At 39.1% G+C, this 23,213-nt stretch overlaps 1 protein-coding gene across 9 annotated transcripts in view; it reads right to left on the bottom strand.

Annotated features, from left to right (window-relative positions):
• Positions 1-23,213, bottom strand: part of COL19A1 (collagen type XIX alpha 1 chain) — a 359,940-nt gene that overhangs the window by 21,467 nt on the left and 315,260 nt on the right. For all 9 annotated transcript variants that reach the window (XM_017971197.4, XM_017971198.4, XM_017971199.4 and 6 more), the window contains 7 exons: positions 20,698-20,742; positions 17,854-17,898; positions 17,662-17,724; positions 6,849-6,884; positions 6,672-6,716; positions 5,076-5,246; positions 2,606-2,672 (listed from right to left, as the gene is read on the bottom strand). In XM_017971197.4, coding sequence (XP_017826686.3) covers positions 2,606-2,672; positions 5,076-5,246; positions 6,672-6,716; positions 6,849-6,884; positions 17,662-17,724; positions 17,854-17,898; positions 20,698-20,742 — 472 coding nt within the window. The remainder of the gene's footprint in view (positions 1-2,605; positions 2,673-5,075; positions 5,247-6,671; positions 6,717-6,848; positions 6,885-17,661; positions 17,725-17,853; positions 17,899-20,697; positions 20,743-23,213) is intronic.

Below are 23,213 nucleotides of genomic sequence, written 5' to 3'. Positions count from 1 at the left end.
AATTACTATTAAATATGTGATTTAATCTAAAGCCTCTTAAAGGATTGAAGATCAATATTAAAGCTCCCTGAGATAAAAGATAAAGGCACGAGAGCCCATAGAGATTAAGAGTTAAAGGAAAAGTTTAGATTGCAATTCAAAAACATGTATTTGCTGGCATTTCTCTTTTCATGGTTGTGGTCAACCAAAGGCATGGATATGATCTGAGATCCTAGATGTCCTGTCCCAGGACTGCCTTTCATGGACATGCTACCTATGCAGTCACATAGGGCCCCATGTTTAGTTTACTGCTTTATTATTGCTGTATTAAAATTCTTAATAATTTTTTAACAAATGCATCAGCATTTTCACTGTGCACTAAACACTGCATATTACGTAGCCACGTAAATATTCTTGAGTGTTCCTCTGAAGAGCTTGAGATGTCTTTTTGCAAACAGTTGCCCTTTTTTCAAACTTGCTGAAATAGAAAAGAGTGTTTGAATTGCAAAGTTTAGAGTATAGTCCATGATGTTTGATTTAAGGGTCAAAAAAAAAAAAAAAGAAAAAAAGAAAACGAAAAAAAGACTTCAAAATCTAACGGTAACATTAAAATTACTGGTAGCTCAAAAAAGAGTCATCAAATATATTAGTATACTGTTATATCAGAGCAAGATAAAGATACTCAGTGAAGATCGAGGTAAATTAAAATCAATAGCATAAATTCATGACCTTTACAAAAACATTTTTTGCCAACATGGCAAAACCCCATCTCTACTAAAAATACAAAAATTAGCCAGGCATGGTGGCAGGCACCTCTAATTTCAGCTACTTGGAAGGCTGAGGCAGGAAAATTGCTTGAACCCAGGAGGCAGAGGTTGCAGTGAGTTGAGATCGCATCACTGCACTCCAGCCTGGGAAACAGAGTGAGACTCCATCTCAAAAAACAAACAAATGAACAACAAAAACCATTTTGTTTTCTGTTCTGTCATTAAAGTAGCTACAAGTCCCACTGTTACTCTACTCTATTTCCAGTTCTCATATAAAGCAAGATAATGTGGATCCAAGCACCAAGATTTCAGTCTGTCCTGCTAATTGTTATTTAAAATAATCAAGACTCCTTGAAGAAGCGCTGATTCCATGTTTGAAGTGATGAACTCAACATCAACTTGGGGCATCTTATAATCTTATTCCTTACAAAATTCAACAATCTATTTTTAGCTTATGGATGCTAAGCAAAGGAAGTAGGAACCATGAGAACCGAGAGCCAACATGGATTTATTTGTCAAATCTTACACCTCAGAAGAATGGTCTTGATTTTAGCAAATCATTTGTGAAAATCATGTGAACCTATCTATTCCTTGCAAATAGACAAAGAAATGTAGGGTGAATTTTGGACAACAAAACAGATTCAGAGCTCACTAAACAGTAGATTAGTAGATGATTTACAAATGGACAGAAAGAATCCCATGGCATTTAGAAAGACCTAATCCTTGACTCTCAGCTTTTTCAGTCAACATTTCTATCAACAACTAGAACGACAACATGCTTATGAAATTGAGCATGACATAAAGTTATAGGGTCAGCCAACCTGCTGTACAAGAGAAAACATTTCAAAAAATATCTTCAGGTTGGAACAAGATATGAACATAAATGATTTGAAATTAATAAGAGGAAACATAAGATTACACACTTAGATTTTAAAAATAAACACACAGTCCATAATGAGAAACAACTAATTTAAAAATATTTGTATAAGGAAGATCCAGGGCTGTTAGTTAACTGAAAACTTGAAATGAATCAACAGAATAATATGGATGCCTTTTCTAAAAAAAGGAATACATCTTAGGATAAATTACTGAAGTATCCAGTGCAGGGGTCAGAAAACTTTCTCTGCAAGGGCTAGATGGTAAATATTTACACCTTTATGTCACAATTGCTCAGTCCTGTTGCTGTAGTGGGATAACAGCCAGAGAAAAGATGTAAAGGAATGTGCATACTTTATTTATAGAAACGAATTCAAGTTTCAGATAATTTTCACATATTATGAAATATTCTTTCGATTTTTAAAATCCATTTTAAAATATAACTTACCCCCACTGCTCCCCATAAAAAAGCAAAAACCATTCTCAGTTTGTAGTATGTACAAAGCAGGTGGCAATGGCTTTGGGCTAGAGAGCTATAGTTTGCTTACTTTGGTCTAAATAAAAAGACACTCCTTTGCATTAGTCAAAATATTCCTTGGTAAATGAGAGTCATTTATAAATTAAACATTTCCCAGGGTGATAATAGTGGAGGAGCTAGACATATTTACTCCATAAAGGGGAAAACCAAGAAGTATGAGGGATATTGAAAAATGCTCAAAAAGCTGTCATGTGAAAACATGATAAATACTTTACCTGGGTTGTTTTACAGACCAGGCATAATGAAAGGAAGTTCCAGGGAGGCAAAAGGTAACTTTGTATAAAGAAGAATTTTCATCAAAGAACTGTCCCATCATAAAATGGTCTGTCCCTTAAGGTTTTTGTGTTATGGCCATCTCTTGAGAATATTGCGGAAGGGATTCCCCACAGTAGATGTAAGGTGAGAATCAGTGAAAAATTCAAAAATGTTATTAAAAAAACCTAACCTTCAAAAATCCTTAGGACTTCTTGATTAATATACTTCTTTATTTCTTCAAACGAAATTACATCAGCCTGAAGAAGGGAAAAAAAGGTCTGTTAAAATAGAGCATAGCAGAAATGAATAAAAAGAATAGAAATACCGGGTTAGCATGCCTCTTGGAAACATCTGTAGAGATGCATTTATCGAGAAAAATGCTTTTGTCAATTGACTATATGGGTCATAAATATCTGTTGCTTTGACTAAAGTTTGGGAACAAGTTGAAGTGCATAATTGCTTTAAAAGCTATGGGCTGGAATCATAACCAGTGATATCAAAAGGTTTCCTATTAAATGGAGACACATGGCTTTATACAATTAGGAAAGACATTCCTATTACTTCATTTTATAAAGTTAAAGAATCTAAAAAGTGTAATCATGACGTTAGTAGACTAACCACAATTTAACTTCTAACCAATCCCTGGACACTGGCAAAGTCAATATCTAATTGATATAATGTATTTTTAAAGGAAGACAACCTGAAGCAGAACTCCAAGTATGCTGGATTATTTTTAAAAATGTTGTATTCATGGGGTAAAAGCAAGTTTTACCCTTTACATCATAAAGTTTATTCTGTAATTTACACATTGCAAGTATATAGGTTTTAAGCAATTTTCTTTTCTTAATTGGGGTCTGGTAAAAGGAAAAAGGCAAATAATGTCAGCTGAATTTTTCACCTGTTGACAAGTAAATCCACATGCATTTGACAAAGAATCTAACATTTATAACAGTAATGTTTTATTAAAGTACCTTGATAATTTTTAAAAGAACTATTATTTTTCATGATGGTTAGAATTGCGAAGTATTTTATTACTGTTTATAGTTGGTGATTATTATCCAGGGCTATATGTGTGGCATTAAGGACAATATGATGATGATTGGAGGTTGTGACAAAGGCAATAAGCCCCATTGCTAATTATCCACTTTTGAGATATATACTCAGACGAAGTCAGTAAAAGAACATGGTCAGATGAGAGAGTTGACAGCTCTATGGAAAATCACCATGCAATGTGATTTAAGAATGGAGCAGAGCCTAATTAGACAGTGAGGCTTATTTTTATTTTATTTTTTTGAGATGAAGTCTTGCATTGTCGCCCAGGATGCAGTAAAGTGGCACAATCTTGGCTGACTGTAACCTCCACCACCTGGGTTCAAGCGATTCTTCTGCCTCAGCTTCCTGAATAGCTAGGATTACAGGTGAGCACCACCACACCCAGCTAGTTTTTTGTATTTTTAGTAGAGATGGGGTTTCATTATGTTGGCCAGGCTGGTCTCAAACTCCTGACCTCATGATCCCCCCACCTCGGCCTCCCCAAGTGCTGGGATTACAGGCATGAGCCATTGTACACGGCCTGAGCCTTACTTTATAATCATTCTTGGGTAGGTTCCCCATCACTCTTCACTGAAATTCCTCTATCCTGTCTGTGTGTAGGAATGTGATAATATTGTTGTAGGGTTGCTTAACACAATGGTGCTAGTTCATTTGTAACAACAAGCTGACTAGAATGCCAAAAAACAAAAATAAAAAAACACCCAATGTGATGGGCTTATAAAGTGGTGATTCCTGTAGGACAGAATCATTTCTAGAATGCTCTATTTCATTATCTTATTTTCACTGTGTATGTGACAAACGAACTTTAATTAATGCATTTAATACCAATTATTGACACAGCACTGAGAGCTGAAGTTACACAAGCTTTGTTCAAATAGAGTTTAAGAAGAGTGGGAAAAAATAAAGAAGTATGAAAATTGTATGAATGCCCAGTTTTGCTTCATATTTGGTGTTGGTTGATTATCTAAGGACACTGCCTTTAACTGTCCTACTTCACTTCAGAACCTTCCTTTCTTCCTAACATGGATATTTTCAGATTAAATTTCTCTGCAGAATGGCCACTAACCACTCCTCCTGAGGATTAATAAAGATATGGGCTTCCTTCCCTAAACACTCTTTGCCTAAGTGGTTTCTACTTCAAAACACTACTCAGGGCAGATCTGTTGTTCAACAAAATAGAGTATGAAATGGACATATTTCATAGCAATATGAAACAGACATATGTGGTTTCTTTGTAGTGTAAGGAGACATTATGGATAGTATCTGTTTTTTTAAAAGCATGGTTTTGAAGCCATCCAGATCTAGGTTTGACACACTTAATCAATCTGCGACCTTGGGCAAGTCAATGCTTATTTTATGCATTTATAAAAGTGGGTTGGAAAGGACACCAGTCCTTCCAGAATGATTATGAAGATCAAGTGAGGTAATGTTTAGTAAGTGCTTAGTAGAGGATCCACCATGTAACTTTAGATGATAGCTATCGGTGCCCTCACAGGGGCCGGTTTAGGTTTGTTTTATTTATTTGAAAGGCATTATCATTTCTTTCATTGTAAAAGGGATATATGGTCGGTACAAGCCAGGAGCCCTAAGCTCTTAGCACTACTTACTGGAATGCCAGGGGTGCCTGGAGAGCCCGGAGGGCCTTGGTGGCCAGGTGATCCCATGGAGCCCTTGTTTCCTGGGGGACCCATAGGACCGATGGCTCCCTTCATGCCTGTAAGGCCTGGTTTTCCCCGTTCACCTTGTGGGCCTCTGTCTCCTGGAATCCCCTGATCACCCTGTTAAGGAAAAAATAATAATAAAGAATAATCACCTTTAGAACCACATCAGCTGTAGTTGAGAGCAAAAGTTCTGGATTCATACTGGCACTTATTAGCTGTTGGGCCTTGGACAAATAACAAACTCTCTGTGTCCTAGCCTCCTCTCCTACAAAGTGGGTATATTAATAGTAACTATTAAGTAGGGTGATATTGAGAAGTAAATGAATTAATGCAAATAAAGTATTCAGAGTAATGCCTGGCATCTTGGCAGTACTCAGTAGAATAACATATAGCAATTAAAAGGTAGCTATAGACCTATATTTACTGACAAGAAAAGATGATAAATATACATTGTTAGGTGAAAAAAGTCACTTACAATACAGCATAAACTCCTTTATGGAAAAGTATATATTTATATTAATACATATAAATATATGATATGTATTATATATACATATTAATACATATAAATATAAATATACAGAAATATGACCAAATGTTACAGTGTTTATTTCTGTGTAGTTGGATAAGATAGATTTTTTCTTTCCTTTTAAATTTACATTGCCTGTATTTTCACATTTCCTTCATTTATTATGGATTATATATATGATAATAAACAAAAGCTAGCAAACTGACACCAGTATATAAACACACATGCCCACGTTCACACACAATAGCAACCCTTAATAGAATTACACTGAGTAACAATGTTTGAGTAACTTCTTGCAGTGGCCTGACTCTACTACAAATTAATTCCATTAATTCTAGTAGAAACTTACTCTAGTAGAAAATGTTGAGGTTCATTAAAGGAAATAAAGAGAAATTGCGACAATGACATTAATGCTCCAAACAACACAAAAATATATAACATAATTGGTATTACTAGTAACTTCACTATACTTTCAGTTACCCTTTCCATTTCTCTACCCCCTCACACCACCTTCTTTACTCTACTTAGTTTTTCTATATGTCAGTAGTTCTCAGCTGTGTGATTTCACTTCCCAGTAGGCATTTGGTGATGTCTGGGGACACTGTTGGTTGTCACAGTTGGAGGGATGGTGGTGCTACTGCATCTAGTGGGTGAAGGCATGGATGCTGCTACGCATTTTACAGCTCCAAAGAGCCAACCACAACAATTATCTGCCCCTGAATATTCACAGTGCTGAGGTTGAGAAACCTTACTCTAGATAAAAAGAACATGGGTGATGGTTATAGTAGAGATATATGTCTGAGACAGGAGGATAATGAAAGCTTTCCAAACTTTAATAGCAAAGTATACTTGGATGTGTACAAAGGCCAACTACATAGATGTAACCATATGACACCCTAGCCTTTACATAATTGGTAATTTGCAAGGGTTTAAACACATAATTGTGTAACCTAAATGATGGGACAGTTGTAACAGACAGACTTGAATAACAATCACAATAGTAATATACATACACGTTCTCCTTTGGGGCCTCTGTCTCCGGGCTTACCCTTGATGCCCTGAAAAACAGACGTCAACATTAAAGTCACTGCTTGCCAAGACTTTGCATCAATCTGATTGATCTAAATGTTGGTGGGTATTCTGGATGCAGTATGCATTGTAACTTTAATTTTAAATTATATTTTCCATACCTGAGCACCTGGTATTCCATCTTTTCCATTTATTCCCTATAAAGACAAAAAAGGATTAATATTTCTAATTCTGCATTAACATAGTTAAACATAACAAAAGGGTAAAATTTCAAGGACAGTTCCTTAATCATGTTTCTTCTGAGAGCTTGGTAAAGCAAGGTGGTAAAATGGAAAACAGATTAATAGAATCAGACAGCCCTGAGTTCAGATTCTGACTTTGTCACTTACCAGTCCCATTAACCTTTTTGGGCAATTTACTTAACCTTAATAGGATCAGCCTCTTCACTGGTGAGGAAAATAAATAACCTTAAAACTAAGAATTAAGTGAAAGAACATGAAAAATGCATGGTCCACTATAAATAGTCAACAAAGATTATTTTCCTTTCTTATTCTCCTATCAGGTCATCCTGACAAATAAGAAGGTACCTCATGGCATTAGGTGGCTGGAGTATGGCATTTTTGTTACCTTCTAACAGGTTTTCCAGCACAGAGAATCATTCTTAGTAAATGGTCTCAGTTGCTGCTAGAGAAATTTTATAACATGACCAGAGCATGATCCTACTATAAAATAAATTGTCAGTCAGAGAACAATTGTTATTTTTCAGTTGGAAAAGCGAAAGAAAAGCAAGAAATGTATAATCATGATTTTCACAGTACTAAGCAGTCACTTTTTATTAGAAAACTGGAAGTTTCTTTAACTTTAAAAAGGAGTTCTAGAAATAATAATGAAGCCTAGTCCTGCTGAAAGATTTATAAGACTAAGAGAACTACTGGCTGGGAGATATAAGAAGGAAAAGTGTTTGAGGTCAAATCAAATACCCAGGGTCCAACAGCAGGTGTGTTTTTGAGATTTGATTTGAAAACGGATATCAAGGTGAGGAATATGATTTCTTAGCCAGCAGGCAATTGAATGGACATGCTCCTCTAAAAGCCCAAGGGACTTTTATTGTGCTGGAATGGATTCTGTGAGGATAGAACTGCACAGACCTGTGTGTTTTCACTGCTATAAATTATACTGGTATCTGTCACAGTTGATAACCCAACCATAGTCCTCCAACCTCTCTGAATCATCCTGGGAATTACTGGGAGTATGTTAACTAAGAACATGTTACCCGAAGTGTATGGTTCAAAGAATTTATTACATTCAGACACAAGAGGAACAAAGATAAAGCTGATTAAGAAGAGGATGTGAAAGAAACAGCTGTGTCACTTGAATAAAAGAAGATAAATCTAGTGTGAAAATGTAATTCATGTTTTTGGTAACAATGTAAGAAAAGAACCCTATAACCTGTTTTTTGCCTCTAGTAATTTATCAAAGACTATCATGAGTGTCCTCTTTTGTACAGGAAGGTGTTACTTTCTATCCGCAAGGGAGATGTGCTTTCAGAGATTTTTAGAATAACTCATATGTATTTGCTCCTCTCTACGCTCATCTCATTCATCTGGCAGAGCCCCATTCCTGCGTGCAACCAACTTTCTCTCTACCTCACATCTGCATCTGAGCAGCTAACTGGCTGAAGAAAACCATGTATCTTTGCTTGCTTGTTCCAACATAAATGTATAACAGCAGATTGCAAGCAGCCCCTCAGCATTACCAGGTCATCCTTCTGTATTTCCCAATTTGACTACCTTTCTGTCTTTCCGAAAGTACTAATTCACACATTTTCCTGTCTCTTCAAACCTCCAGCATCACCTCCGCACTCTTCACACTTGAACGACCTGCATTCTTCTTTCACTAATAAACAAAAAGGTCCTCTCACCATCCCTCCACTAGTTGCATCAATCTGCATGGATTTGCACCCCAACTTTGGTGCCCCACACCCCACAGTTAGGAAGGATGAACTGCCCCTGTTCCAAGTTAAGACCAATTCCCACTTGTGAGTATACCAGTTCTGCTCAAAGTAATCTTTACTCTCTTGTGTCATCAAATTTTCCTCTCTCAACTGGATCATTCTTACCAAGACACTTAACATGCTGTGATCTCTCCCATCAATGACCTCCACATTTCCAGTGCAGTAGAGAATTATCAGCCTTCACGTTACTGATCTGTATGTTGATCACTCCTTTCTCCTTTCTCTTAGAACAGTTCACTTGACATCCAGGAAACTTCAGTCACCTGATTTTCTTTCTGTCTCTCTGGCTGCAGTTTCTTAGCCTTCTTAGTTGGGTCCTCTTCCTAACATTTGAAGTGCTCTCTTCCTTCCTATCCTCAGTGACTCTTACATTTTCCAGGCTCAGGTTTAGATACCCAAATTGGTCTCTCTAATCCTGGCTTCTCCCAAATTCCAGGTGCCTATATCCACTGTGTACTTGACATTTCCACCTGAATATCAACTAGTGCTTCAACACAAACATGTCCAAAACAACTCTTGGCTCTCCCTCCCAAACCCACCGATCTTCAGTCTGCCCCATTTTACCAAAAGCAGAACTCTCACATAGTTGCTCAGACTCTATACCACAGCTGTGATTGGTCTCTTTTCCTTACTCTTCACATCTAGTCTATCAGCAAGTTTTGTTGCTTGCTGGGTCTCCCTTCAGTGTACATCCTAAGTTCCCCTACTCATGGCTGTTCCCACTGTCGCTATCCCTCGTGGAGGTGATGGTGATGTTTTCTTACTGCTCTTCTTCTGCCCTGCTCCCTACAGCCTACTCTCCACACAATGTCAGAGTGATTCTGAAAGTGTTCAATCATTTTCATTCTTTGCTACAAAAGTGCCAGTGGATTTCCATCATATTTCAAATGAAATCCAAACTTTATTCCCTTGCTTGGAAGTTCTTCATGGTCTGGCCACCGCCTATTGCTCCCTCTGTATCCTTTCCATTCTTCCTTCACTTAGTTCATGCTTGACTTCATGCGTTTTGATGAAGGCTCACTTATCAGGCTCACTTCTGTCCTAGCCACTTCTTTTTTCCTGAAAGAATGGTCTCCTGACTCTCCCATGTCTTGATTTCTCACTTTATGCAGGTTTCTGCTCAAATTGCAGGCAAATCTTCTCTGAGTCCAGTATTTGAATAATAATCCAGAGCTTTACTCTATGTATACCATCTTCTACTTGAAACTGTGTGTGTGTGTGTGTGTGTTGTTTTTATCCATTTTCCTACACTAGAATGCAAAAGCTATGAGTTGTTAGCACCTAGAAGAGTGCCTAGCATGTAGGAGGTGCTCAAGAGATATTTGTTGGTGAACAAATTGCTTTTTGCATAATCTCCTGGGGACTCAATGGCAGGCTTTAATGAGATGGCTTGCCGGGGATGGGAACGAGGAGGTAAGAGGAGGCAGGGAATGAAACTAACATTATCGAGTACCTTCCATAGCCAGGCACTTTACATATGTAATGGCACTTAAGTGACTCATAAAATCCTTTGAGCCATAGTTCAGACCCAGATCTTCCTGACTCTAAATTGCATTTTTTCAGGTTGCCTTCTCTGGGGAAATGGTGGCCACCAACCCTGAAGGTTTCATAGAGGTGCCAAACTGGCCTCTTGAATTCTGTGCTGATTGTTCACCTTGCCTTCCTTCCTGTATACACCACAGCAAATAAACCAGCAATGACCTTCTGTAAAGCATAACTCTGAGAGTGAGGTGTGTCTTGTTCATCTTAGATTCCCTCCCTAAGGGCCCAGCACATTCTTAGCAAACAACAGTGACTAGATGAATTTATGTGGAATTGAATTAGTCAGAATGATTGTTACAATGTTACATCAATATCACAGATCAGTAACCAAGAGCTCTTTCAGGACACAAGGGGATAAGACATTTGCCAGCAGTGATTTATGAAAGTATAAGAACAAGGCCTGTGTATAAAAAAGGAAATTTGAGAAAATACCTTCTACTTTAGGATTTAGCTAAACATACAGGTACTATATCTATGTCTTTGGTTTCTTTGTACTTTAAGATGTGACAGGCCATTATATTTTCTTCAAGTTTGTTAAGAACATTAGGCTTAAGAAATAATGAGTCAGATTTCCTGACACTTAAAACTCTCACTGTTTTCAACACTGTTTAAGACATAAAGATACCACACACGTATCTAGTGAACTCAGTGAGAACTCCAGTCCATGCCATCAAAATCTATCTGCACAATTTTCTTAGTCCTTGCAAACCACTTATTCAAATCTCAGAATTTCTGAGGCAGTAGATGAGGAGATGCTAAAAGCATTTCTCTAGGTGGCATTTTTTTTTTTAATTTTTTATTGGATTATAGGTTTTGGGGTACATGAGCAGAGCATGCAAGACAGTTGCGTAGGTACACACATGGCAGTGTGCTTTCTTTTCTTCTCCCCTTCACCCACATTTGGCTTTTCTCCCCAGGCTATCCCTCCCCCCCTCCCCCTCCCACTGGCCCTCCCCTTTTCCCCCCAATAGACCCCAGTGTTTAGTACTCCCCTTTCTGTGTCCATGTGTTCTCATTTTTCATCACCCGCCTATGAGTGAGAATATGCGGTGTTTCATTTTCTGTTCTTGTGTCAGTTTGCTGAGGATGATGTTCTCCAGATTCATCCATGTCCCTACAAACGACACAAACTCATCATTTCTGATTGCTGCATAATATTCCATGGTGTATATGTGCCACATTTTTCCAATCCAGTCTATTATCAATGGGCATTTGGGTTGATTCCAGGTCTTTGCTATTGTAACCAGTGCTGCAATGAACATTCGTGTACATGTGTCCTTATAGTAGAACGATTTATAGTCTTTTGGATATATACCCAGTAATGGGATTGCTGGGTCAAATGGAATTTCTATTTCTAAGGCCTTGAGGAATCGCCACACTGTCTTCCACAATGGTTGAACTAATTTACACTCCCACCAACAGTGTAAAAGTGTTCCTTTTTCTCCACATCCTCTCCAGCATCTGTTGTCTCCAGATTTTTTAATGATCGCCATTCTAACTGGTGTGAGATGGTATCTCAATGTGGTTTTGATTTGCATCTCTCTGATGATCAGTGACGATGAGCATTTTTTCATATGATTGTTGGCCTCATATATGTCTTCTTTCGTAAAGTATCTGTTCATATCCTTTGCCCACTTTTGAATGGGCTTGTTTGTTTTTTTCCTGTAAATCTGTTTGAGTTCTTTGTAAATTCTGGATATCAGCCCTTTGTCAGATGGGTAAACTGCAAAAATTTTTTCCCATTCTGTTGGTTGCCGATTCACTCTAGTGACTGTTTCTTTTGCCGTGCAGAAGCTGTGGAGTTTGATTAGGTCCCATTTGTCTATTTTGGCTTTTGTTGCCAATGCTTTTGGTGTTTTGTTCATGAAGTCCTTGCCTACTCCTATGTCCTGGATAGTTTTGCCTAGATTTTCTTCTAGGGTTTTTATGGTGCCAGGTCTTATGTTTAAGTCTTTAATCCATCTTGAGTTAATTTTAGTGTAAGGTGTCAGGAAGGGGTCCAGTTTCTGCTTTCTGCACATGGCTAGCCAGTTTTCCCAACACCATTTGTTAAACAGGGAATCCTTTCCCCATTGCTTGTTTTTGTCAGGTTTATCAAAGATTGTATAGTTGTATATATGTTGTGTTGCCTCCGGTGCCTCTGTTTTGTTCCATTGGTCTATATCTCTGTTTTGGTACCAGTACCATGCTGTTTTGATTACTGTAGCCTTGTAGTATAGTTTGAAATCCGGTAGTGTGATGCCCCCCGCTGTGTTCTTTTTGCTTAGAATTGACTTGGCTATGCGGGCTCTCTTTTGGTTCCATATGAAGTTCATGGTGGTTTTTTCCAGTTCTGTGAAGAAAGTCAGTGGTAGCTTGACGGGGATAGCGTTGATTCTGTAAATTACTTTGGGCAGTATAGCCATTTTCACGATATTAATTCTTCCTAACCATGAACATGGAATGTTTCTCCATCTGTTTGTGTCCTCTCTGATTTCATTGAGCAGTGGTTTGTAGTTCTCCTTGAAGAGGTCTCTTACGTTCCTTGTGAGTTGTATTCCAAGGTATTTTATTCTTTTTGTAGCAATTGCGAATGGCAGTTCGCTCTTGATTTGGCTTTCTTTAAGTCTGTTATTGGTGTAGACGAATGCTTGTGATTTTTGCACATTGATTTTATATCCTGAGACTTTGCTGAAGTTGCTTATCAGTTTCAGGAGTTTTTGGGCTGAGGCAATGGGGTCTTCTAGGTATACTATCATGTCGTCTGCAAATAGAGACAATTTGGCTTCCACCTTTCCTATTTGAATACCCTTTATTTCTTTTGCTTGCCTGATTGCTCTGGCTAGAACTTCCAGTACTATATTGAATAGGAGTGGTGAGAGAGTGCCAGATTTCAAAGGGAATGCTTCCAGTTTTTGCCCATTCAGTATGATATTGGCTGTTGGTTTGTCATAAATAGCTTTTATTACTTTGAGATACGTTCCATCGATACCGAGTTTATTGAGGGTTTTTAGCATAAAGGGCTGTTGAATTTTGTCAAATGCCTTCTCTGCGTCAATTGAGATAATCATGTGGTTTTTGTTTTTGGTTCTGTTTATGTGGTGAATTACATTTATAGACTTGCGTATGTTGAACCAGCCTTGCATCCCCGGGATGAATCCTACTTGATCATGATGAATAAGTTTTTTGATTTGCTGTGGCAATCGGCTTGCCAATATTTTATTGAAGATTTTTGCATCTATGTTCATCATGGATATTGGCCTGAAGTTTTCTTTTCTTGTTGGGTCTCTGCCGGGTTTTGGTATCAGAATGATGTTGGTCTCATAAAATGATTTGGGAAGTATTCCCTCTTTTTGGATTGTTTGAAATAGTTTTAGAAGAAATGGTGCCAGCTCTTCCTTGTGTGTCTGGTAGAATTCGGCTGTGAACCCGTCTGGACCTGGGCTTTTTTTGTGTGGTAGGCTCTTAATTGCTGCCTCAACTTCAGACCTTGTTATTGGTCTATTCATAGTTTCAGCTTCCTCCTGGTTTAGGCTTGGGAGGACACAGGAATCCAGGAATTTATCCATTTCTTCCAGGTTTACTAGTTTATGCGCATAGAGTTGTTTGTAATATTCTCTGATGATGGTTTGAATTTCTGTGGAATCTGTGGTGATTTCCCCTTTATCATTTTTTATTGCATCTATTTGGTTGTTCTCTCTTTTATTTTTAATCAATCTGGCTAGCGGTCTGTCTATTTTGTTGATCTTTTCAAAAAACCAGCTCTTGGATTTATTGATTTTTTGAAGGGTTTTTCGTGTCTCAATCTCCTTCAGCTCAGCTCTGATCTTAGTTATTTCTTGTCTTCTGCTGGGTTTTGAGTTTTTTTGATCTTGCTCCTCTAGCTCTTTCAATTTTGATGATAGGGTGTCAATTTTGGATCTCTCCATTCTCCTCATATGGGCACTTATTGCTATATACTTTCCTCTAGAGACTGCTTTAAATGTGTCCCAGAGGTTCTGGCACGTTGTGTCTTCGTTCTCATTGGTTTCGAAGAACTTCTTTATTTCTGCCTTCATTTCATTGTTGATCCAGTCAACATTCAAGAGCCAGTTGTTCAGTTTCCATGAAGCTGTGCGGTTCTGGGTCTGTTTCTGAATTCTGAGTTCTAACTTGATTGCACTATGGTCTGAGAGGCTGTTTGTTATGATTTCAGTTGTTTTGCATTTGTTGAGCAGTGCTTTACTTCCAATTATGTGGTCAATTTTAGAGTAGGTGTGATGTGGTGCTGAGAAGAATGTGTATTCTGTGGATTTGGGGTGGAGAGTTCTGTAAATGTCTATCAGGTTTGCTTGCTCCAGGTCTGAGTTCAAGCCCTGGATATCCTTGTTGATTTTCTGTCTGGTAGATCTGTCTAGTATTGACAGTGGAGTGTTAAAGTCTCCCACTATTATTGTGTGGGAGTCTAAGTCCTTTTGTAAGTCCTTAAGAACTTGCCTTATGTATCTGGGTGCTCCTGCATTGGGTCCATATATGTTTAGGATCGTTAGCTCTTCTTGTTGTATTGATCCTTTTACCATTATGTAATGGCCTTCTTTGTCTCTTTTGATCTTTGTTGCTTTAAAGTCTATTTTATCGGAGATGAGAATTGCAACTCCTGCTTTTTTTTGCTTTCCATTAGCTTGGTAAATCTTCCTCCATCCCTTTATTTTGAGTCTTTGTGTATCCTTGCAGGTGAGATGGGTTTCCTGGATACAGCACACTGATGGGTTTTGGATTTTTATCCAATTTGCCAGTCTGTGTCTTTTGATTGGTGCATTTAGTCCATTTACATTTAGGGTTATTATTGTTATGTGTGAATTTGATACTGCCATTTTGATGCTAAGTGGCTGTTTTGCCTGTTAGTTGTTGTAGATTCTTCATTATGTTGATGCTCTTTAGCATTCAGTGTGATTTTGGAATGGCTGGTACTGGTTGATCCTTTGTATGTGTAGTGCCTCTTTTAGGAGCTCTTGTAAAGCAGGCCTGGTGGTGACAAAATCTCTGAGTACTTGCTTGTTCGCAAAGGATTTTATTTTTCCTTCACTTCTGAAGCTCAGTTTGGCTGGATATGAAATTCTGGGTTGAAAGTTCTTTTCTTTAAGAATGTTGAATATTGGCCCCCACTCTCTTCTGGCTTGTAGTGTTTCTGCCGAGAGATCTGCTGTGAGTCTGATGGGCTTCCCTTTGTGGGTGACCCGACCTTTCTCTCTGGCTGCCCTTAGTATTCTCTCCTTTATTTCAACCCTATTGAATCTGACGATTATATGCCTTGGGGTTGCTCTTCTTGCGGAATATCTTTGTGGTGTTCTCTGAATTTCCTGCAATTGAGTGTTGGCCTGTCTTGCTAGGTGGGGGAAATTTTCCTGGATGATGTCCTGAAGAGTATTTTCCAGCTTGGATTCATTCTCTTCGTCCCCTTCTGGTACACCTATCAAACGTAGGTTAGGTCTTTTCACATAGTCCCACATTTCTTGGAGACTTTGTTCATTCCTTTTTGCGTTTTTTTCTCTAATCTTGGTTTCTCATTTTATTTCATTGAGTTGGTCTTCGACTTCAGATATTCTTTCTTCTGCTTGGTCAATTCGGCTATTGAAACTTGTGCATGCTTCGCGAAGTTCTCGTATTGTGTTTCTCAGCTCCTTTAATTCATTCATATTCCTCTCTAAGTTATCCATTCTTGTTATCATTTCCTCGAATCTTTTTTCAAATCTTTTCTCAAGGTTCTTAGTTTCTTTGCATTGATTTAATACATGATCTTTTAGCTCACCAAAGTTTCTCATTATCCATCTTCTGAAGTCTAATTCCGTCATTTCGTTGCAGTCATTCTCCGTCCAGCTTTGTTCCCTTGCTGGTGAGGAGTTTTGGTCCTTTCTAGGAGGCGAGGTGTTCTGGTTTCGGGTGTTTTCCTCCTTTTTGCGCTGGTTTCTTCCCATCTTTGTGGATTTGTCCGCTGGTCGTCTGCGTAGTTGCTGACTTTTCGATTGGGTCTCTGAGTGGACACCCTGAATGTTGATGATGAAGTATTTCTGTTGCTTGGTTTTCCTTCTACCAGTCTAGCCCCTTCGCTGTATGACTGCTGAGGTCCGCTCCAGACCCTGCTTGTCTGGGGTGCACCTCTAGCAGCTGTGGCACAGCGAGGGATGCTACCAGTTTCTTTTTCTGCTATCTTTGTCCCAGGATGGTGCCTGCCTAATGTCAGTCTTTTGGATATAGAGGGGTCAGGGAGCTGCTTGAGGAGACAGTTTGTACTTTATAGGGGTTTAATTGCTGAGCTGTGAGCTGTGTTGTTCATTCAGGGCTGTTAGGCTGCTATGTTTGATTCTGCTGCAACAGAGCTCATTAAAAAAACTCTTTTTTTTCTCAAATGCTCTGTGTTGAGGGGTTTGGGCTTTATTTTTGGATGTCCGTTGAGGTCCTGCCCAGCTAGGATGCAGACTAGCCACTGTTTGCCTGCCGAGGCTCTGCCCTGCTGTTGTGAGGCTCGCCCTGGCTCAGCCGTTCTGCTGTTTTCCACCACGCCCTGCGGCGGAGTCTCTCTGTTGTAGCGTGTTGCCTCGGCAACGGCTGGCTGCGTCAGCAGTGGGCGTGTATCTCAGTAGGGACGGGTTGCCTCGGCAACGGCTGGCTGCGTCAGCAATGGGCGTGTATCTCAGTTGGGGCAGGTTGTCTCGGTAATGGTGGCTGCCCCTCCCCCTCAGAGCGTCTCCGGCCGTCTGCACCGGACTTGTTTGAAATCGCGGTTTTGTTCGTCCCACTGGGCCAATCCTAACGCTCTGTTCCTGCAATCCCCTGGGCTGGCCCACTGTGCAAGTCTAGCTCAGTCTCAAGTCCAGCCCTCTCACGTCTCCGGTTGCCGGTTCAACGGGGCACCCGGACAAGTGCGCCCTGTGGGGAGCGCTGGGTAGGGCCGGCCGCCGCCACCCCGGCTGCCGGCTTCGCCAGGCGGAATATCTGCCTGGCGTCCCGCGTCTCCTCTTCACTTGGGAATTTCCCCGTTCCGTGGGCAACAAAGATCAGTCTGGAAATGCAGCTCAGACTCACCTCTCCGCAGACACAACGAGAATTCCAATCCTGGGTTGTTCTCACAGCGCCATCTTGAGTCCTCTCCCGCATTTTTTTTTTTTTTTTTGAGACGGAGTTTCGCTGTTGTTACCCAGACTGGAGTGCAATGGCACGATCTCGACTCACCACAACCTCTGCCTCCTGGGTTCAAGCAATTCTCCTGCCTCAGCCTCCCAAGTAGATGGGACTAGAGGCGCGTACCACCATGCCCAGCTAATTTTTGTATTTTTAGTAGAGACAGGGTTTCACCTTGTTGACCAGGATGGTCTTGATCTCTTGACCTTGTGATCCACCCGCCTTGGCCTCCCAAAGTGCTGGGATTAGGTGGCACATTTTAAGAAGTAAAAAGTACTTACTGGCTTTCCTGAGGGTCCTTCTGGTCCAGGGAAACCTATATCTCCAACAGGTCCTCTCTCACCCTATAAACACATCCACAGACACAAATTAACTGCCAAGAAATGTTTTAAAGCTGCACACAAGTACAACAGTCATGAAAGTTTTTTTCTAGGGTTTGAGTTTCACAAAAGGGTTTTTAACTGCCAACTCACCGGTTCCCCTGGAACTCCTGGGGGCCCTGGGGCACCAGGTTTTCCCTGGCAAGGCAAATTGAAGAGAAATGTTAGGAGCCAAATTGCTGAATGATACCGTGCGCTTCTCTTCCCCAACCTTGAGTTTAAAATGCTCCCAACGCTGTTGCTCTCCAAATTAAAGTGGCATTTCTGGCTGGGTACAGTGATTCACATCTGGAAGTCCAGCACTTGGGAGGCTGAGGCACACCATACTGACTAGAGGCCCCACCCCACCACCAGCACTCACAGGCACTCCCTCCTGTAAACCCACATGCCATCATCAGAGAAAGGCAAAGAAAGAAGCCATAGGGGGAGTCCATGGAGAGTGCTGTATATACTGGAAAGGGATAGACTGGTCTGTTATATGAGGAGCAGGATTGGGTTCCCTTGGTAATAAGCTGAATGACCAGCATGTCTGCATGGGCAGGCATCACCCCTACTTCAACTAGATCACCATTTTTCAAAAAAAAAAATTTTTATCATGGTAAAATATACATAAAGTTTATCATCTAAACCATTTTTTTTTGAGACAAAGTCTTGCTTTGTCACCAGGCTGGAGTGCAATGGTGGAATCTTGGCTCACTGAAACCTCTGCCTCCCAGGTTCAAGTGATTCTCTTGCCTCAGCCTCCCAAGTAGCTGGGATTACAGGTGCCTGCTACCATGCGCAGATAATTTTTGTATTTTTAGTAGAGACCACGATTCACCATGTTGGCCAGGATGGTGTTGGTCTCTAGACCTCATGTTCTGCCCGCCTTGGCCTCCAAAAGTGCTGGAATTACAGGTGTGAGCCACCACGCCCAGCCATCTAAACAATTTTTAAGTGTACACTTAAGTTGCACTAAGTGCATTCACACTGTCATCTAGCTATCACCATTGTTTATCTTCTGAGCCACAGAAGGGCCAGTTATAAAAACCAAATATGCATCTTTAACTGAACATATTTGTAGTACGTAAAATTTTTATCCTTTCCTATTTCTGTAATTGTCAGTCAATGGTGTTATTTTATTTTTTGAGACAGGATCTTGCTCTGTTGCCCAGGCTGGAGTGCAGTGACACAATCTCAGCTCACTGCAACCTTCACTTCCCATGTTCAAGTGATCCTCCCACCTCAGCCTCCAAGTAGTTGGGACTAAAGATGCCCAGCTAATTTTTGCACTTTTTGCAGAGACAGAGTTTTACCATGTTGCCCAGGTTGGTCTTGAACTTCTGGGCTCAAGTGTTCCACCCGTCTCGGCCTCCCAGGGTACTGGGATTACAGGTGTGAGCCCACCGTGCCTAGTCAGTTAATGCTTTTAATTATGACATATGAAAACTGCTTTGTTAGTAAATATATCAGATATTAGACATACAAATAAGTGGCAGGCTAGCCCCTTATCTAAATAATGCTGCCTCTTTGAAAAATGTATTTGGAATTTCTCATTTGGATTTCCTGTTGCTACTGTTGTACATCTTTAAATACTTTCAATGGTGGCCAGTACTTTTTTCCTAGAAGATAAGCTTAATTTAAGATAATAGCAAAATGTATTATGTAGACACACCTGAGTGAATACAATGAAAAAAATTAAACTTTATTATATCACAAGGAAACAAAAATTCAAATCACAGGATGTGAGTATAAGAGGAATAGGTTGTAAGGGTTCTCTAAGGACACTTCCAGTAACTGATTTCCAAACATGTTGCTGGAAATAGTAGAGGGTGGGGCAGTGGTGAGGGAATAGAATTCAGTGTGTAGTCACCTTTCAAGAATACTTTCTTTTCTAAAAAATTTGGAAGGAGTTTCGAAAGAGGATATTTTCAAGTTACTTTTATAGTCATACAAAGATTTGACTTAATCTATAATGGCTAAGTAAGAAAATGACATTGTCTACGAAAGATGCAGATGATGGATGGGGCTCTGTTTTGTGTGGTTAGAAATTAATGGAGTGAAGTAGAGTGGCTCTGAGCACTTTGTGGGATGGCAGTGGGTAATGGGCAGGGCTTTGAGTGGTGTTGGGTGTCAGGAGATCTCAGGGGGTGACTACAGGTGGTGATGGTAGGGCCCTTATCTTATCTTTCTTATGTTCTTGTGATACAAGCCCATGGTTTTCACTGACTTTCCTGTAACGTTATCCTGGACCTGCCCGGCAGGGGTACCTAGCAAGAGGATAAATGATCTCTTATTCATAAAGTGTGACCACAAAATTTTAATTAGAGCATCATGAATGAAGACCAGAATGATCTCTAGGGCTCAGAGAAATAATGTCAACCTTTCTTAGAGCACTTCCTATTCATTTGAAAAGACCTTGATGAGATTAAAACATTTGACACCAGAGAGGCAACAAAAATGATTGAGAGGATTGAAGGGCTAGTTTATGAGGAAACATTAGCAGTAATAAAACTCTGCTAATAACACCTAGCTAAGGAATAACTCAGGCAGATTGCAATTTAATACAAGGAACTTGAAGTACATGCCTGAGGATAAGAACTCTGTCTTTTGAAGATTGAGAAACCTTGAAATATGACAAGAATAGAGAAACACAATGAACTTTCAAGAGCTGTGCTCATAAATTAATGTATAATAACTGGGTTTCCTCTCCCCTACATGAAAGTGACTTGGGAAGAAAAAGAAAAAGAGGACAAAAAACAAACAAAAAAATAAGAAACAGAGGATTCTGGAGGTGGACAATACAGGTGGCATTATTTATGAAACTAGAATTGTCAGGAACCTCATGACATGGGAGTTATGGCATGCTCTCCTGCCCTTCTTGATCCCTGGCCACAGGTGTATCATGGAGATAGAACTGTTTACCTGTGAACATGATGCAAAATAATCTGAACTCACCGACATCCCTGCTATTCCCGGGGGACCAGCTGGGCCTCGATCTCCCTGTTGGGATTTAAAAATATTGCTACTTATAAAAACATCTATGAAGTCTTTACTTATAAAATTCTCAAATAATAATTTGAATTTGGTAAACTTTTCCTTTTGATCTGGTGTTATCAATATTAGCTGGAGTGAAGCTAGTGTGTAGATGGGAAAATAACAAACTGAGTGGCCAACTGCCAATTGAACTTGTTACAGCTTTTTTTATTTTCCATAAAGCTAAAGTAAATAATAGTCTTAATGAAAACAAGCATAGATGTTATAATTTCTGCGACCTATTTTAATGTGCCCATACATACTTATAGCTAAAATCAGTCAACATTTTTATTCCACATATTCAAAAGATCATTACTCTTACCTAAACAATTAAGCACTTTGAGTGTCTTCCACAAAGCTTTTCCTATCATTGTCTCATAGGATGTACAGTTAGAATAAAATGATCTATAACTAATGATTTGTAGTTCTCATTTGGTCAATGAGAAGATCACTTGAATTAAATCTGTACAACAGAGTCACTCAACTCCTTTTTAAGAGGCAATGTGATATTTTAGATAAAGCTGACAATGCTAAAAATACTAACGACAATATATGGGATAATAAAATGGCAATTTTGTTGGGCAAAAACGGAATTAAAAAAAGTTATAACTTTACTCAGGGACATAAAAGACTTGATTTAATGAAGAGATATGCTTTGTTCTTGGAGAGTAAGACAATGTTGTAAAGGTGTCATTGCTAACTAAACTAATTTATAAATACAATGCAATTCTTACAAAATTGCAGTTTTATCAAATGATACTAAAGTTTACTTAGAATAATAACTAAGAGGATAAAAAAATTAAAAGAAGATATACTAGTGATAACAATATTTAAACGTTTAATAAATAAAGCTATAATGGAAAATTGGCATAAGATTAAGCAGCATATAAATATATTATAATAGAAATATCAGATACATACCAGCATTTATAATAGAATTTTATTTAACAAATAGTGTGAATAATTGGATACTTTCTTTGAAAAAAGTTTAATTCTTCTCTTTATATTATCTCATATAAATTCCATATCGATTTATATAAAAATAAAATAATATAAACTATAAAAAAGCTCAAAGAATATATTAGTGACCCTCTGATCTTGGTTGAAAATAAAAGTGGTTATTTTGGGCATAAAAGCAAAACAAGAAATCATAAGGAAAAATAGTGTTAGATTTGACTACATTAAGATTATATTTATAATAAGATTAAACATAACAATGAAAAGGAAAGACTTACTAGGATAAACACTCCAACACATAAGATAGATGTAATGTCTTTAACATATGAAGCATAGCCATCATCAAAAAGAAAAAAATAACTAATAGGAACATGAGTAAAGGACATAAATGAGCAATACACATCAGTTTCCCTCTGTTCCTTTTGAATTATGAAATTTTCATTTTTGAAATTAATATACTTCAACTTTTCATTCAATAAAACATTTGCATGTCTCACATCTCTTATTCCTTAACCATTAGCCCCTAATGAACTTGCCTCTTATTCTCATAGTTACACTTGACACTTTGTCAACGAAAATATTTACTGCCCATCCATAATCTTAATTTCATGCATTCCCACTGTGGACCACCATTCCACATAATTTTAACTTACTCTTTGAGTACCCTGAACCACTAAATTCTAACCCATTGATGGTACAAAGTTACTATGTTTCACTCCCTGGATGACCTCTCCTTCTTTTCTGCCTAGTTAAAATTCCATGGTTTCTTGTTATAATAATTCCCTTGTGTATGCCAATAAGCTAATAAGTGTCTTGTCCCATTCTTCCTTCTAGTACTCACCTGTCAAAAGCAGAACATTGTTGTCCCAACTGCCCTCCTATTCTGCACCTTTACCTGAATATCTGAATGTGGCTGGACAAGTACATGTGGTGTTATTTATTTATTTATTTTTGCGATGGGGTCTCAGTCTGTCATCCAGGCTGGAGTGCAGTGGCACAATCTTGGCTCACTGCAACCTCCACCTCCAGGGTTCAAGTGATTCTCCTGCCTTAGCCTTCTGAGGAGCTGAGATTAGAGGCACCTGCCACCACACCCAGCTAAATTTTAGTAGAGATGGGGTTTCACCATGTTGGCCAGGCTGGTCTTGAACTCCTGACCTCAAGTGATCTGCCCGCCTCAGCCTCCCAAAGTGCTGGGATTACAGGTGTGAGCCACTATGCCCCGCCAGTACACTTAGTCTTGTTGAGAGGTCTCACTTTAGTTAACGACCATAAACCTCAAGAGGGTCACTAGGGCTGAGCAGTGATCACACTTCTGTGGATCCTGAACCCTCTCTCTTTCCTAGAGGACCTTTTCTTTAAATCCTCAACCTCTTTCCCTACCTTGCTCTCAGATAATGACCTTGCTTCCTCTTTATCTGAGAAAATTTAAGCAATCAGAAAACTACTTCTGTAGACTCTATCCCATACATCTTCCTACC

This window comes from Callithrix jacchus, chromosome 4 (genome assembly GCF_049354715.1).
Source record: "Callithrix jacchus isolate 240 chromosome 4, calJac240_pri, whole genome shotgun sequence".
NCBI lineage: Eukaryota > Metazoa > Chordata > Mammalia > Primates > Cebidae > Callithrix > Callithrix jacchus.
This window is presented reverse-complemented; position numbering and strand designations above follow the sequence as displayed.